This window comes from Malaya genurostris, chromosome 3 (assembly GCF_030247185.1).
Source record: "Malaya genurostris strain Urasoe2022 chromosome 3, Malgen_1.1, whole genome shotgun sequence".
Lineage (NCBI taxonomy): Eukaryota > Metazoa > Arthropoda > Insecta > Diptera > Culicidae > Malaya > Malaya genurostris.
This window is the reverse complement of record NC_080572.1, coordinates 65932315-65947339: the sequence shown is the minus strand read 5'-3', so window position 1 is coordinate 65947339 and position 15025 is coordinate 65932315. Positions and strand designations below refer to the sequence as shown.

At 37.3% G+C, this 15025-nt stretch overlaps 2 protein-coding genes across 2 annotated transcripts; both read right to left on the bottom strand.

Annotated features, from left to right (window-relative positions):
* Positions 1-1211: 1211 nt before the first annotated feature.
* On the bottom strand, positions 1212-1553 carry LOC131438813 (ataxin-8; the record flags this gene model as incomplete). Its single annotated transcript, XM_058609107.1, has 1 exon — positions 1212-1553. A coding segment is annotated over one exon (342 nt), but the record flags the coding sequence as incomplete, so codon positions are not given.
* Positions 1554-1589: 36 nt separating this feature from the next.
* Positions 1590-1931, bottom strand: LOC131438814 (ataxin-8; the record flags this gene model as incomplete). The annotated part of the gene is made up of 1 exon (XM_058609108.1): positions 1590-1931. A coding segment is annotated over one exon (342 nt), but the record flags the coding sequence as incomplete, so codon positions are not given.
* Between the last annotated feature and the right edge of the window lie 13094 nt (positions 1932-15025).

The following is a 15025-nucleotide window of genomic DNA, read 5'->3' as shown; positions in this document are numbered from 1 at the left end:
CTCATTCCAGTGGAAACTTTTACGACGCGCAGTGGAACTGACATAAAATAACATTTCTTTTACGATACCGCCATTTTCGGGGTGCGCAAAGTCGTAAAAGAAAGAGCGCACACGCTGCCCTCCTTCTTACAGCCCATTCAGAAGGAACAGTGCTGTGTGTATGTATGTATGTATGTATGTATGTATGTATGGTAAGTAAATGCTCTTTCCAGTCTCGAAGGGTCGGTCGGTTTCATTGTTTTTTGCCGCGCTTGTGGAGGGTCGGAAAATGGTCCGTAAAATGTTCCGGTATTACGACCGGCAAATCTTGGTGCGGCACAAGAACCATCAGCGATTCCAGCTGTAAGGATGACGAAGCAACCGTCCGTCCGTCCGCCCGTCGTGGGTGAAACGGTGAAGGATGCTGGTTGGGAAATCTTATTCGAGCGTGAAGCAACATAAAACCGAAGTCCCATCAAAAGCAGAAGCAAAAGCAAAAGCAATCTTCCAACGCAAAACCGAGCAGGAATATAATTTCTAATCTAATCAAAACTTGTTCCAAATGTGCGCAGAAGTTTTTACGAGAGCTTTGGGCGTCCTTCGGTTTTCGGCTGCAGTTCGATGGTGGCGTGAAAGAAAAAAATCCATGGGTAATAAAAGGCTAAATTGTTGAAGCTTATCGAGGAAAATATCCGTTTTCCGAAATTAAGCCTGGTAGCGTGCACTGATGATTCTGGGTAGTTCGTAATGTGTTTTGCGCTTTTGTTGAGGCATTGATTAGGGTCGTAAATTAGAAGCTATCAGCTCAGTTGATCCAAGGAACTCGGTTAATATGCTATAGCATTACGAGTTTCAAATATTGTGAAAAAAGAAGCAATGTTCAAGTTTGAAATGCGAAAAAATGTTCCTAATAATTTAGCTCAATAGGCAGTGATGGATGTTCGATAATTCGATAATTGATTCGGGTGTATTCGACCAAAATGACACACGCTTATTTATTCACCAAAATTAAACCCATTGTCGAATTACTTTGAGGTTGTCAGGTAATGGCGAACTGCTAATGAGTTATTTTGTACAACCGATTTTCCAATGCTTTTGATGTTTCCAACCAAACTTTCTTCAAGTAATGTTTTAATAGTTTTGAGATGTTTGCGTAGATTCAAAGGCTGGAAATTGACTCCTTTGGCACTCCAACACATTAGTTGTTGTTGTTGTTGTTGTTGTTGTTGTTGTTGTTGTTGTTGTTGTTGTTGTTGTTGTTGTTGTTGTTGTTGTTGTTGTTGTTGTTGTTGTTGTTGTTGTTGTTGTTGTTGTTGTTGTTGTTGTTGTTGTTGTTGTTGTTGTTGTTGTTGTTGTTGTTGTTGTTGTTGTTGTTGTTGTTGTTGTTGTTGTTGTTGTTGTTGTTGTTGTTGTTGTTGTTGTTGTTGTTGTTGTTGTTGTTGTTGTTGTTGTTGTTGTTGTTGTTGTTGTTGTTGTTGTTGTTGTTGTTGTTGTTGTTGTTGTTGTTGTTGTTGTTGTTGTTGTTGTTGTTGTTGTTGTTGTTGTTGTTGTTGTTGTTGTTGTTGTTGTTGTTGTTGTTGTTGTTGTTGTTGTTGTTGTTGTTGTTGTTGTTGTTGTTGTTGTTGTTGTTGTTGTTGTTGTTGTTGTTGTTGTTGTTGTTGTTGTTGTTGTTGTTGTTGTTGTTGTTGTTGTTGTTGTTGTTGTTGTTGTTGTTGTTGTTGTTGTTGTTGTTGTTGTTGTTGTTGTTGTTGTTGTTGTTGTTGTTGTTGTTGTTGTTGTTGTTGTTGTTGTTGTTGTTGTTGTTGTTGTTGTTGTTGTTGTTGTTGTTGTTGTTGTTGTTGTTGTTGTTGTTGTTGTTGTTGTTGTTGTTGTTGTTGTTGTTGTTGTTGTTGTTGTTGTTGTTGTTGTTGTTGTTGTTGTTGTTGTTGTTGTTGTTGTTGTTGTTGTTGTTGTTGTTGTTGTTGTTGTTGTTGTTGAATAAAGAGAATCTCATATATCGGGGACGGGTGTAGCGTAATGGGTAAGTCGATGCCTTTCACGCAGCCCACCTGGGTTCGATTCCCAACCCCGCACGTAGGGCCAGAAAGTTTTTCTGGCCCGAAGAGGCGCATGACCTTAAGGTTAAAACCTCTATAATCGAAACAAAAAAAAAGAATTTCATATGCAGTTAGGTCTTTCGGTCGCTGTACGCTCGATACATTTGTAATTTTTCATATGATAAAGAGACCCTTCAATTTCTTCTATGACTCGTAATTTTTGAAAAACATCACCCCCTACGAACACATAATCTAGAGTTACTTCCATAAACAGCTCGTCACGGACCAATTCGCAGCAACCCATCATTCGTATCCCATTCACCGAGCTCAATCACTTCCAGCGCCTACTTAGAATGTTAAATGGCAGATGTATGATTATGAAAGTGAGATACATTCTCTTTCAGCTAATTGCTAACGGATGACAATCACTGCATCGCAGGAACTCTTACTTTCATTCGTTTGTTCACCCGTCTGTCCGTTTCAATTTTATTCGTTTATGCCGAAAATCAAACCAGAAAAAGAAACAAAGTTAGGCAGAATTTGACTTTTGTTTCATGATTTTGTTTTTCTATTTGAATGAGATCAAATTTAGCAATGTTCTCAAAGCTGATTTTTGCGTACTTATAGGTAATATTCGTACTGGTATTGTTGTTCCCAAAATAGAGATTTTGAAGTGATAGACTCGTCAATTTTGAATTCAGCTCTTATAATTTCAACTTTCACATTAATTAACCAAAATTTCGAGTGAATAAGAACTCTATTAGCATTCTTCGAAATATACAATTTCTTTAGCTATGCTAAAACAAAACTGAAAAATAACAACCTTCTTTCCCCTGACTACTTTTCCGTCATACCGTAGCTTTCCAATGACATCAGAGTCAATCAATGATAAAAGCACTTAAAACCCTCAACGCAGAAAAGGGTTGTTGTTGACGGAATAGCACTAATATTTTTGAAACAATTAGCAACTGAACTCACAACACCATTACCATCTCTTCAACTTATTTTCGAGAACAGGAATATTTCCAGAAACATGGAAATCCTCCTTCTTAGTACCTGTTTTTAAGCCAGGCTCAAAATCAAACATACGTAATTATCGACGGATTGCCATTATCTCGTGTATCCCAAAATTGTTTGAAAAAATCATCAATGGAAAAATATTTCAGTAAATGTGAGAGAAACTGTACTTACTTTAAAGTAACATTAAACGAGCGTATAAGGCTAAAACCTCTGAAAATTATTCAAAAAAGGACCATGTCTTAATCCACCTAGTGATGCGATAAATCCCTTTTTTGCCATTCAAGCATTCTCTTTAAAACATACTTTGTTCACTAGGATAATTTTGGATATGATTTTAGGATAATTTTTGACACAAATTTCCAATTACCGACTCAAAAACGAAATTTCCAATTATCGAGGAATAGCGGCGTTATGTGCAGTATTTAAATTAATCGAACGGATTGTCTTGAACTATATCACGCATAATTACTCAAATTATATATCCGAGAGCCAACACGGTTTTATGTCGAAACGATCTACATCTTCAAATCTTATACCATATACTTCGTTTATCATTCAATCCTTACAAGCACGACTACGAGTAGATGTCATATATACCGATTTCTCTGCGGCTTTTGACACTGGTCTGGTTTTGACTTGGTTTTGAATGACTCTTTTCTGAGCTGGCTTAGCTCACCCCTAACAGGGCACAATATATGTGAAAATCGGTGACCGTTTTACATCACCATTTACTGTCAACTTCGGAGTTCCACAGGGTAGTCAGCTAGGACCATTCATATTTTTGCTCTACTTACATTCTTTGAATACTTTGCTAAAATGCAAGAAATTACCCTTTGCTGACGAATTCAAACTCTTCCATCTTATCAAAACTATCAATGATGCTATATTCCTGCAGTCACAATTGGACATCGTTACAAATAGGTGCAGAGTATATAGAATTACTATAAACGTCTCGAAATGCTCAATTATGTCGTTCACACGAAAACACTCAATAGGTAAATTTGACTACTCTATCTCACAAAACGTTCTTAAAAGAGAATCGATCGTTAATGACTTAGAGCAAATTCAGCAGCTAGAAGTTCTATATGGAAGATCTATAGTAGAGCAGAAACTAGAACAAACGTATCCCCAGCAAGCTGTTCTAGTTTTATTTATACCAGTTCTTTTGTCAAATTTAAAACTGCTCTACGATGCCGTTCTATTTTTTGTATAAGGAGTGTATCGATAAGTAGTTAGAAACATTCAAACAGTTATTACTCTGAAATGGCTTAATTTTTTGCAGCGTGTTTCGCGGTGACATGTTTGTTTAAATGTCAATAACAGCTGCGCAATTGATTGGTTTCGGTACGGTTTATCGTTTCAATGATAAGACGCGAAAGTAAATTCTGCACACTTGGTGCTCAGAAAGTGGTGCGACGTACAACGAAATTGCAAAACGGGTGAAAGTGCACAACACCAGTGTCAAAAATATTATCGAGAAGTTCGGTATTCCATGAAGGATTTGCCCCGATCTGGTAGGAAAACGGGTCCCAGCCAGCCCGGCCGGGACTTAAAAGTGGTTGAGTACATCAGGAAAAACCCATCGGCGTCGACGCGGGATTAGGCCAAGCAGTTCAACACCAGCATCGGAATGATTCAACGGATCAAAGTTCGGAACTCCCTGAAAACGTACAAGAAACAGAAGGTGCCGAAAAAGTCCCTGGTACAGCAAGTTCAGGCCAAAACAAGAGCGCGAAAACTGTATAACCGGATCCTACAGAATAAAGACGGATGCATTCTGATCGACGACGAAACCTACGCCAAGGAAGGCTTTCGAGCGCTGCCCGGCCCGCAATATTATACTAAATCGGTGTACCAGGACCTGGACGACGCTGACACCACGGGGGCGATGGAAAAGTTTGGGCAGAAGGCGTTGGTCTGGCAAGCAATTAGTACCTGTGGTTTGCGGTCGTCGATTTTATTCACGAAGGGCACAATGAACGCCAAGGTGTACGAGGAAGAATGTTTGAAGAAGAGAATGCTGCCACTGTACAGAAAACATAAGGCTCCTCCTCTCTTCTGGCCGGATTTGGCTTGAGCCCACTACGCCAACTCCGTTCTACAGTGGTTGTCAAAAAATAATGTACAATTCGTAGAAAAGGACATCAACCCACAGAACTGCCCGGATATTCGGCCAATTGAAAGGTATTGGGCAATAGTCAAGCGGCACTTTCGTAAGGAAGGTACAGTGTCCCAAAACATGCAGGAGTTCAAATAAAAACTGGACAGCCGCCACCAGGAAAGTCACAAAAGTAACTGTGCAGAATTTAATGAAGACTGTCATGTCAAAAGTGTGAGCGTTTCACAGAAACTAGGATTTTCTTCAATATAATCAGTGAAATGCATGAAAATGTAATTTTTCAACAATATATCGAAAACTGATGTCAAAATATGTTTTTTTTTCGCTTTTTTATTCAATAATCAATGTTGCTAACTACTTTTCGATACACTCCTTATTTGAAGCACGAGTAAAACACTTCTGGGGCTGCCAGTTTTTCTTGTCATAAAATTCAGATTTAAATTTTGTAACTGGCATAAATTATGCATCTAGAACTAGAACACTACTGAATATGCCGTTAGGAGTTATCCTGCATTCAAAAATGAACTTCAAGCAGCATGTGGATTACACAATCAAAAAAGCCTCTAAGTTACTTGGATTCCATCAGGTCGTCATCTGATTGATGTCTTTGACAACCTTTCCCTTTGCCTTGAGTCTCCTCTCCATGACTGCCCAGTATTTCTCAATACGACGGAACTGGGGGCAGTTGGGTGTAAAGTTTTTCGGAACAAGCTGGATCCCTTTCTCTGCATACCATTCTTGAACGACTTTGCTGTAATGACAGCTTGCCAAATCTCAATATTGGATCAATAAGTCCCGAGACTAACAATGAAAACAACAACTTTTTTGCAAATTTTTTTTATTCATCAACATAATCACCTTTTAGGGTGATACAATGGTTCCAACGTTTTTCTAATTTTTATTTTTTTTTTCATCGACTCTGGTGTTTTTGTTCCATTGAAAGCAATCGCGGCACCCACTTGGAAAAAACTTTTTTCATGCTCAATTTTTCATGAAGGATAGTAAATACACTTCCATATGGCATCTGTGTCATCTCAACGATCTCACGGAGCTTCACTTTACGATCTTTCATTATAATTTTTGTCACTTCACTCACATTTTCCGGTGTAACGGCTTCCACAAGTCTACCCGACCGTTCCGCGTCATTTGTGTCGGTACGACCACGTTTAAACTCGGCAAACCACCGACAAATCGTTGCTTTTGATGGACAAGAGTCCGGATAACATTTTTCAATTCATTGTTTCGCTTGCACGGTATTTTTACCCATTAAAAAACAATGTTTTATCAAAACACGAAACTCAGTTTTTTCCATTTTTTAAACAAACTACAAAACGACTTTACTCCAACCTCGATAACTCAGCTGTTTCTGGTCAGATCGACTTAAAATTTTGACCCGTTTCAAGCAAAGGTTAGTACTCTAGAAAGAAGTGGTTACTGGTTTACTACGAGTGCCATCTCTGCTTTAATCTCGGGACTTATTGATCCATGTGTTATAATCAGAGAAATGCATAAAAATGTAATTTTTCTACAATATATCGAAAACTGATGTCAAAATATGTTTTTTTTCGCTTTTTTATTCAATAATCAATGTTGCTAACTACTTTTCGATACACTCCTTATTTGAAACACGAGTAAAACACTGCTAGGGCTGCCAGTTTTTCTTGTCATAAAATTCAGATTTAAATTTTGTAACTGACATAAATTATGCATCTAGAACTAGAACACTACTGAATATGCCCTTAGGATCCTGCATTCAAAAATGAACTTCAAGCAGCATGTGGATTACACAATCGAAAAAGCCTCTAAGTTACTTGGATTTATTTTTCTGAGATTTTTGTATGATAAGAATGATTTTGTGTGGAGTAGTAACCAATGTAATCTAGGGAAAATGCATCGTCTGTTGGTACAAAAGATGAGAGGTTTTATACCTACTGGAGAGAGAGCTAAAAATTTGGTGATGCTTCCCTGCTCTAAATAAACAAATAAACAAATTCTTTCAGATTCATTTGGGTAACTCATAAAAGCGTGCTTTAGTACTTTTCGATAATATCCTCGAAACCTAAAGTATGAACAATACTACATTTGAACACATTCTAATCCCGTTTTTCATTGACAAACACTGGTGGCGTGGATTGCTCTGATTTTGCACTTTCGAGCAGAAATGCAATATTTTGACGGTGTTTCATTGCCATTTCTGCTCGAAAGTGCAAAACCAGAGCAATCTACGCCACCAGTGTTTCTCAATGAAAAACGCCATAAGATAATTGGGCGGATTGACAAAAGTGCAATTTAAATACTTAACATAAGCTCCATAATGATAATAAAACATGGAAAAATCAATTTATTTTAAAAGTTGCCCATAGACATTCTCTAAGACAAAAGAAATAATCTCACGGAGCCATTCGCAGAGTACCATTTGAAAACACAAGGTGCCGAAAGTCCATCATCGATAAGCTCGTTCACAGAACATTTCTACCAAATCACACACACAAATTGTATATTCAGCTGCCCGGTTCCAGTTTCCTATTTCTGTCCCGATGCTATGTAAAAACTATTTAATGTTCCTTTTGCCAGCCTTGCGTATCAACATAAATTACCCGAAAAGCCATAACTAAGTTTTGGCTCTTAAACAAAAGATAGATAAAAAAAAATCCCTAACGCATCCTCCCGTTCTGGTCCTGGTCCTGGTCCCGTGTTGGTAACCGGGGAGAGCGGCGAAAACCGCTTTCTTTGCATTGCGCAACCGTGCCACCCTCGGAACCCGTAACCAAAACTGTGGCAGCCGACAGGGAGAAAGACAAAAAAGTCGTAAAATTTGAAATTCTGGAAAAGGATCGTTAAAAGGGAAACATGGTTGCGTTTTCGACATTTCTCCCTTCCCTTGTTCTGTTTTATTTGTATTTCATTTTCTCCCTCCCTTACAATAGCAGCAGTTGCGTAATCTTGTCAGGGAATGGAAGAGACCAACATGGCCGCCATTTTTCCTCGCTTCCCGTCTTAGGCGATAATGGCATTTTCATTTTCGAAGCGGGACAAACCGACGGCATCTGCAATTTATCAAATCCCAACAGGCACTGGCGGGTGCGTTCGGGGAATGGCCGGTCCATGTATGTATTACGTGCCTGGGCGAGTGCAACGATTTTGGCTACAGTAATCTTGAACTTTTCTTTATTGGTAGTAAATCTTCGATAGGAACCAATTGCAGTTGACATGTTTACGACCTTCGCCGGGGTATGGATCGGAGCGTAAGATGATGGGTTCTGGATTTTCGTTTTTCTCGCTGACAAAGGGTGTGGCACTTGAATTGGATCAGAAATGTTCTTCGAATAGATTAGAAATGAATTGACTGGCGTCTGAGATCTAGAAGTAAGTCGAGGAAACAAAGGAACCGCGTTATTCACTTCGCATTTTAAATGTTTGTCAGTTGGGAATAACTTTCAAGGAGTATGGTTTTAATGATAATGGAAAATGAAATAATTTTTTTTTGCCCGCCACACTCCCCCACACCAAAGAGCTTCAATTTGTGAAGCACCCTGGTAGTGGACGCAAACTAATCTCAGCTCAAAAAAAAAAAATAATCTGGCAAAATACTACTAAAAGAAAGTCTTACGTTACAATACGCTGAGATGTTTGTATTTTCATGATGCGGAATCCCAGTGGAATTGATTTCCTTTTAAGGGATCCACAATGATACAGGCTAACTAAAAAAAATTTTACAAGAATGAATTACTGTTGACAGTTTGTAAAACAAGGAATAAATTAAGGAACTACATTAATTAAATATCTCGTTCAGTCTATGCTTAAAATGATACTTCAGTCTAGCCCCGAATAAGGCACGGCTGTCAAGTGGAAGTGCGTTATATTTTATTGTACCAACAAAAAGAATCCTTCTTTGACCAATGTTTGTGACTGCGCGAACGCGAAGCAGGTTGTTACTACGACGTGTAGTTCGAGAGTGAGTTAAAGTTAGAAACTGTAAATTATGGTGAGTTGAGGTGTTATGTAGGATATCATGAACGAACAGTAATGTTTGAACATCACATATGTATGCCAGAGGTAAGATGTTATGGGTATTATCGGAGTATAACAATAAGCTTGAAAACAGTAGGTGTTTATTGAAGATGATTTTGAGACAAGGGTTCTTCAATTTAATTTGTTCGATCAGTAAACTATGATTAGTCATTGAAATCAATGGAATGAAAAGTAATGCAATATAGTATTCCAGAAATCTTCAAAGATTTTTTTCTTTTGCGCTGAATATTAGTACCAATATTCAAAGGGTTTATACATCTTCCGGCTCGAAAAAATAAGTCCATATCTTTCGATTAATCTAGGGCAGTGATTCCCAAAATGGTCCCTACAGCCCACCAGTGGGTACTACCTCATTTTAAGTGGGCAATGAACTCAAAACTGTCAATTTTGGAGGGTTCAACACAAAAACAAAAATCTATCTGAGAAAGGCTAACAGTAAAGGTATTCATAAGTTCCGATATGTAGAAAACTCCAGTTTGCCATAAACTGTATCACACAGAAAACAGTCAGTGGCATTTTCTTGAGATTGCACTAGACAATGCCCGATATATATTTCTATTTGGCGGAGCTTTGGCGTCCTGGGACGGTTCTTGTCTTAGAACATTTGTACTGCTTGAAAAAATAGAAACCGAAAGATTTGGCATAGTAAGAGATGTCTATTCGCCACTCGAGATATTTCTTCACGAACTTCGACAGCTGAAAACTCTCTTCCAGTAAACGTAGGATATTCCTGTTCAGGAAACTGTTTAAAATCCGAAAGTATTGATGTAGTTTTCATCACCCTGCGCACTGTGGCCAAACTTTATTAACTTATTGTGAGAACGACCGACTTGATTCGCTTATCGCACGATTCAGAGTCAACACATTTTTGTAAGCCGGCAAACCTGTCACTTTCATAAATGTCGACTTGACCTGTGCGACCGAGTAGTATGGATTTCCGCGATGCACAAGCTAAATTTTGACGGGTTGCCATTTCCACAGGCGAGAAGCAAATATCAAAATCAAACAGTAGGTATGATACTTGTCGAATGTGGCAAAGCGTACTCAACAAAGTTGTACTGGAATTCCAATGAAGTCAGCTTGCAATTACAACGCAATCGATTTAATTAAGACACAAACTTTTGAGCTTAGCATGCATACTGTTGAAGTTTAAACGCAATACGAGATGCCGGAAGATGGTGATCAACAGGAATACTGCACTCACTCAGAATTTCATCCGAAGGTCTTTATCTCGAGATCGTTATTTCGAATAGGATTCAGCAGCTCATACTCAAGCTTCATTCTCCCCCATTGTTTCAAAAAATGTTATTGCGATTCCTATGGAGAAGAACTGTCAAACAAAGACTCAATGTAATTGTTGTTACCAAGCTGATAGATTGATAAATATAATCATGCACATCCCTCACACTAAAACTTGTGTCTATGTTTTCCAATTGGTAGACTGTGAGTCATAAATCCATAATTGATTTAAAAAGTTACTTTTGGGTCTGAGAGTCTGACCAAGCTCTGTAAGCTCTGTAACCGAGATTTCAGACCAAGCTCTGTAACCGACTGAGCCCCATAAATATTTTAACATGTGTTCATCTTTGTAAGTATTTTTGAGTATTTGTCAATTATTATTTTTTTAAGCACCTTGAAATTAATTATGTGTTGAAAGATATTTGAAATGATGATCGGTACAATTACAATGGCGTTATTCAACGTTAGCTTCATGGAATTTTCAAGTGAGGTAATTTACCAACCTAAATTACTAGCGGTTGCGAAACTGTCAGCTGTTTCTGTATCAGTGCGATACAAAAACTTTTAGAAAACCCCCTATGAAAAATCGACACTTTTGTCCACATATGCCACAAGACAACTCACCCGAAGTAGAACTTTTTTTTCCATTACCCAACGGAAAGACAGACTACAAATATGACAGGTGAAATGCAAACAACGAGTTACGAAAGCTGGCGAAACAAATTCTCCGAGACAATTATTAATTCTCAACCTTTTCCTATCCGGGGAAATCGTTCTGCCAACTGAACTACTTTGGATGTGATTGGACGTAACTCTGAAGAAAATTAAAGGGTTGTATGCAAGGCACGACCGAGCACAATAGCATTAAAAATTAAACGTTTCTAGGGTCGCCATCATAAATACAAAAATAAAGATGATAATGGTGATGATACACTTAACTAAAAACTTATTCAATTGACTAATTACAAACTTGCTCTAGTTTAAGCGCTTAGATTGTTAGTGAATGATAAAATTGATACTTAGATTCTTTCTGGATAATTGATTCTATTCAATTTTGATTCCTTTCCACAAATTTTTACATTGTTAAGTTTTTGAATAACGTCCTTTAACTAGAAGTCAATTATGATGAATTCAAAGTTACTTGAAAGCTCCATTTTAGATACAAACAACCTAAACATTTAAACCAGAACAAATGAAACTATTTTATTTTATGACAATAAACGAGAAACGTACAACCTTATTAATTTTAAAAACAGTTAATCGATCCAAGAGATGATTTTATATATTTTAACGAAAAATGTTGTGTTGTAGTTTACACTCAGCAATAGTGTAATTTTATTAATCCTTCTTCAAAATCGTCGATAATCTTCAGAAAGTGTCGGTAAAAAATATGGCAAGAATACTAGGAAAAAAACATGTGAAACAGTCCGCATAAAATATTAAGTTACTTACATTGATTTTCGCTTTGACATATTAGGAATATACGGAATGTATACGCAAAAAAAATCCGGAATTTTGTTCGTATTGTAACTTGATGTTATTAACACATGAATGAACATTGTCATAGTTCCAACGCGTGTAGCCATCAGACGCTTATTTTGTTTTTTTTATAACAATTTTTATTCAGGTCAATTTGCGTATACATAAGCTTTACGTAGCCGATTCACCCATGTTTTTGTTACACAATATTATTTTTTTATTGTTGGATCTCGTTGTCACCCTTTTTCTAGTGGGAGTGGACCTTCCATTTCCTTCTAGCAAAGATTGGAGGTCATTTTGTCCGTGGCTCATATCATCCATTGCTACATCGTTGGAGTTGTTAGTGGTTTCCGTTTCCTAGTTTTCATTGTTGATCGCAGTCTTGGGTTCATTGGTAGTTGCTGTAGATGCGCTTTGTACATTGATTGCAGGTTAGATGGTGAAGGTGTTTTTGAAACAGGAGCACTGCATTCACTAGTTTCCGTTGTTGAGCGGTTGTCCTTGTTTTTGTTTGTTTTCGCAGTTTCAGTGCAAGGTTTGCCGTAGTGTGCAGGTTGTTCACAAAACTGATATGTAACCAATTGATTTTCATACGTAATCAACGTTTTACACGGATGTATCCCGTCTTGATCACAAATGACGTAAGATGGAATTGCTTTACGTAGCTGCATACGTACCACTCGCACGCCATTCCGGATATCCGGGAAAAATTCCGCCATACTTTCCTTTCGATGGAAAGACCTTCACCGTACTGTGACATACATTCCGGAACGAACTGATCGCTGGTCTGCGGGGGAAGGTCATGCACGCGTACTTCTATGGCATTGTCCACCATGTGCACAGTGATTTTATATTTAACATTGTGCACCCTATTATTAACCGAAGCAAATGCAATTGCATCTCTTTCACGTTTGAACATAATGTACACACAGTTAGATGCCTTGTTGAATTGAATCTCACTTACATCATTAACGTTTAGATGTATTCGTTCCTAGAGCAAGATTTTAATTTCGGTTGGTGCTGGTCTAACTTTGCACCGCTTGAAATCAATACAAATTGAATTTGGTCTTGTAGGTCAAGTTTCAGGCTTTGTTAAATCGTATTTGCCCATTTCGTACACTCTATTGTTCACTACACTGTATTGTCTTTGTTTCTGTCGTTTGTTTTGTTTTGTCGTCGCGACCGTAAGAAATTTTCGACTGTGTCGGACTGATCAGACACTTATTGTTTTGAAGCAAATAATCATTGAACTGAAACTGGCGGTTAACCAAATTCTACGAGGGTTCCTATTCAAACGATACATGTAAAATCGCAGGTAAACTTACCTTGAGCTTATCTGTGATACTATATGAATTCGCATCTAATTGTTCTGTATATGTGAGCCTGTGGATCTCATTTATACTACTAAACCGAGGAGGTCGCTTTTAGATAAGTTTCAGAATTTAATTTTGAATCTTTTGAAGCGTTTAATTCCTGGTGAGAAAATTTGTTCAGTCACATATAATGAAAAAGAAGTATCTATGATTATCATCATCACACAACTTTATACTGAATCCATTTGCGCGCCACAGTTTTGTTCGTATGGGAATGGAGATTTAAGTATGCAAACCGATCCGTTGCCATAATAAAACATTTTTAGGCTTACAATGTTGAAGCTTTGAAATCATTTAAATGAGGAAAATCCATTAACAAATCATCGAGGAACAAGCGCTGCAAATTAGATCCGAAAAATCTATCGCCGATAATTCTAAATTGGCCTGATAGTTACCAGAGAACCAAAATAAAATACTCAATTCAAACCAATTTTTCAATGGTTCAAAATTCAAAGTTATCTCATAAGTTTAAGTTAAATGTTTCCGAATCAATTGTTTGTTGAATTATATAAATCCATCAACAAATGACTGAGTTATAAGCGTTCAAAATTATGACAGAAAAATGTTACGCGATTAGTTTTGCATGTTTTAAATTGACACCCAGCCTTGGGAAGCGAAGTATAGGGCATTTTTAATGGCAAAATCGACCAAAAATTTGCTAAATACATGGGATATTTCAAATCGGTAATCACTCTGATTAGGTTCTTCAATAGCTAGATGATAAATAAGATACTCAAGCGAGCACGGTGTTGCGCAGACAGCAGGAAATTCACCAACACATAATGCAAAAGCGACAATCCAGCAAGTGAACGCATATACAATCCAGTCATCAGCTCACTGGACGAGCTACTTGTTTCATTCACAGGTAAGCATCAACTTGGCAAAGAAATATTGTGCAGCATATATTTATACACGCAGAGAAAAAAATTGTAAAAATAATAAAATTTGAGTTTCACCCAACGAATATTTTTGTTGAAATAATGATAAAAGAAAATCTGGTTTAATATTGCAAATATTGCTACTTGAAACTACAAAACATGATAGTTTATTTTTCTCGGTGGATTAGTTTGTTCCAATCAATAGTTTGAAAAAAATAACAAATATTTTTCTTGTGCATTCCTGTCCATTTCGTGACAAACAGTTTCACAGTAAAATCAATTGGAAAAAATAGTTTTAAATGAAACGAACTCTAGTTAAAGTCAATAATTGTAACGCTATATATTCACAAAACCTTTTAGTTGAAATAAATTTGCTTGAAATTAGTTATTTCAACTAACGCTTCTGATTGTTGAAACCATACATTTTTGTTTGATTTTTGGAATAAAATGATTTCTTTCAAACTAATTTACAACGTAATTTTTGGTGCTACTTTCTTTTCAATTTCCTAATATACAATTATTTTAACATGATCAGTATCTAACGGGGAAACAGATTGGAAAACCGACATGTGAACACAATGATGTAATGAAAACCGCGAAAATGTTACCGCAGAGACGGGACTCGAACCCGTAGCTAACTCCTAACCAGGGAAATTGTTTTACCAATTAAACTACCCTGCATATGAAAACACATGAAGAGAAAGTCCAATTGATTGGACGAAACTAAGCATGCTTCGCTCTACTTAGCCACTACGGTATTCACTTACAGTCCCGTATCGACGGGAACAAATTCAACAGAAACACATACAATGATCACGAGTCTATTTCTACCCATCTGCTCTTGCCGCACGATACTGATTTGAGACTTTT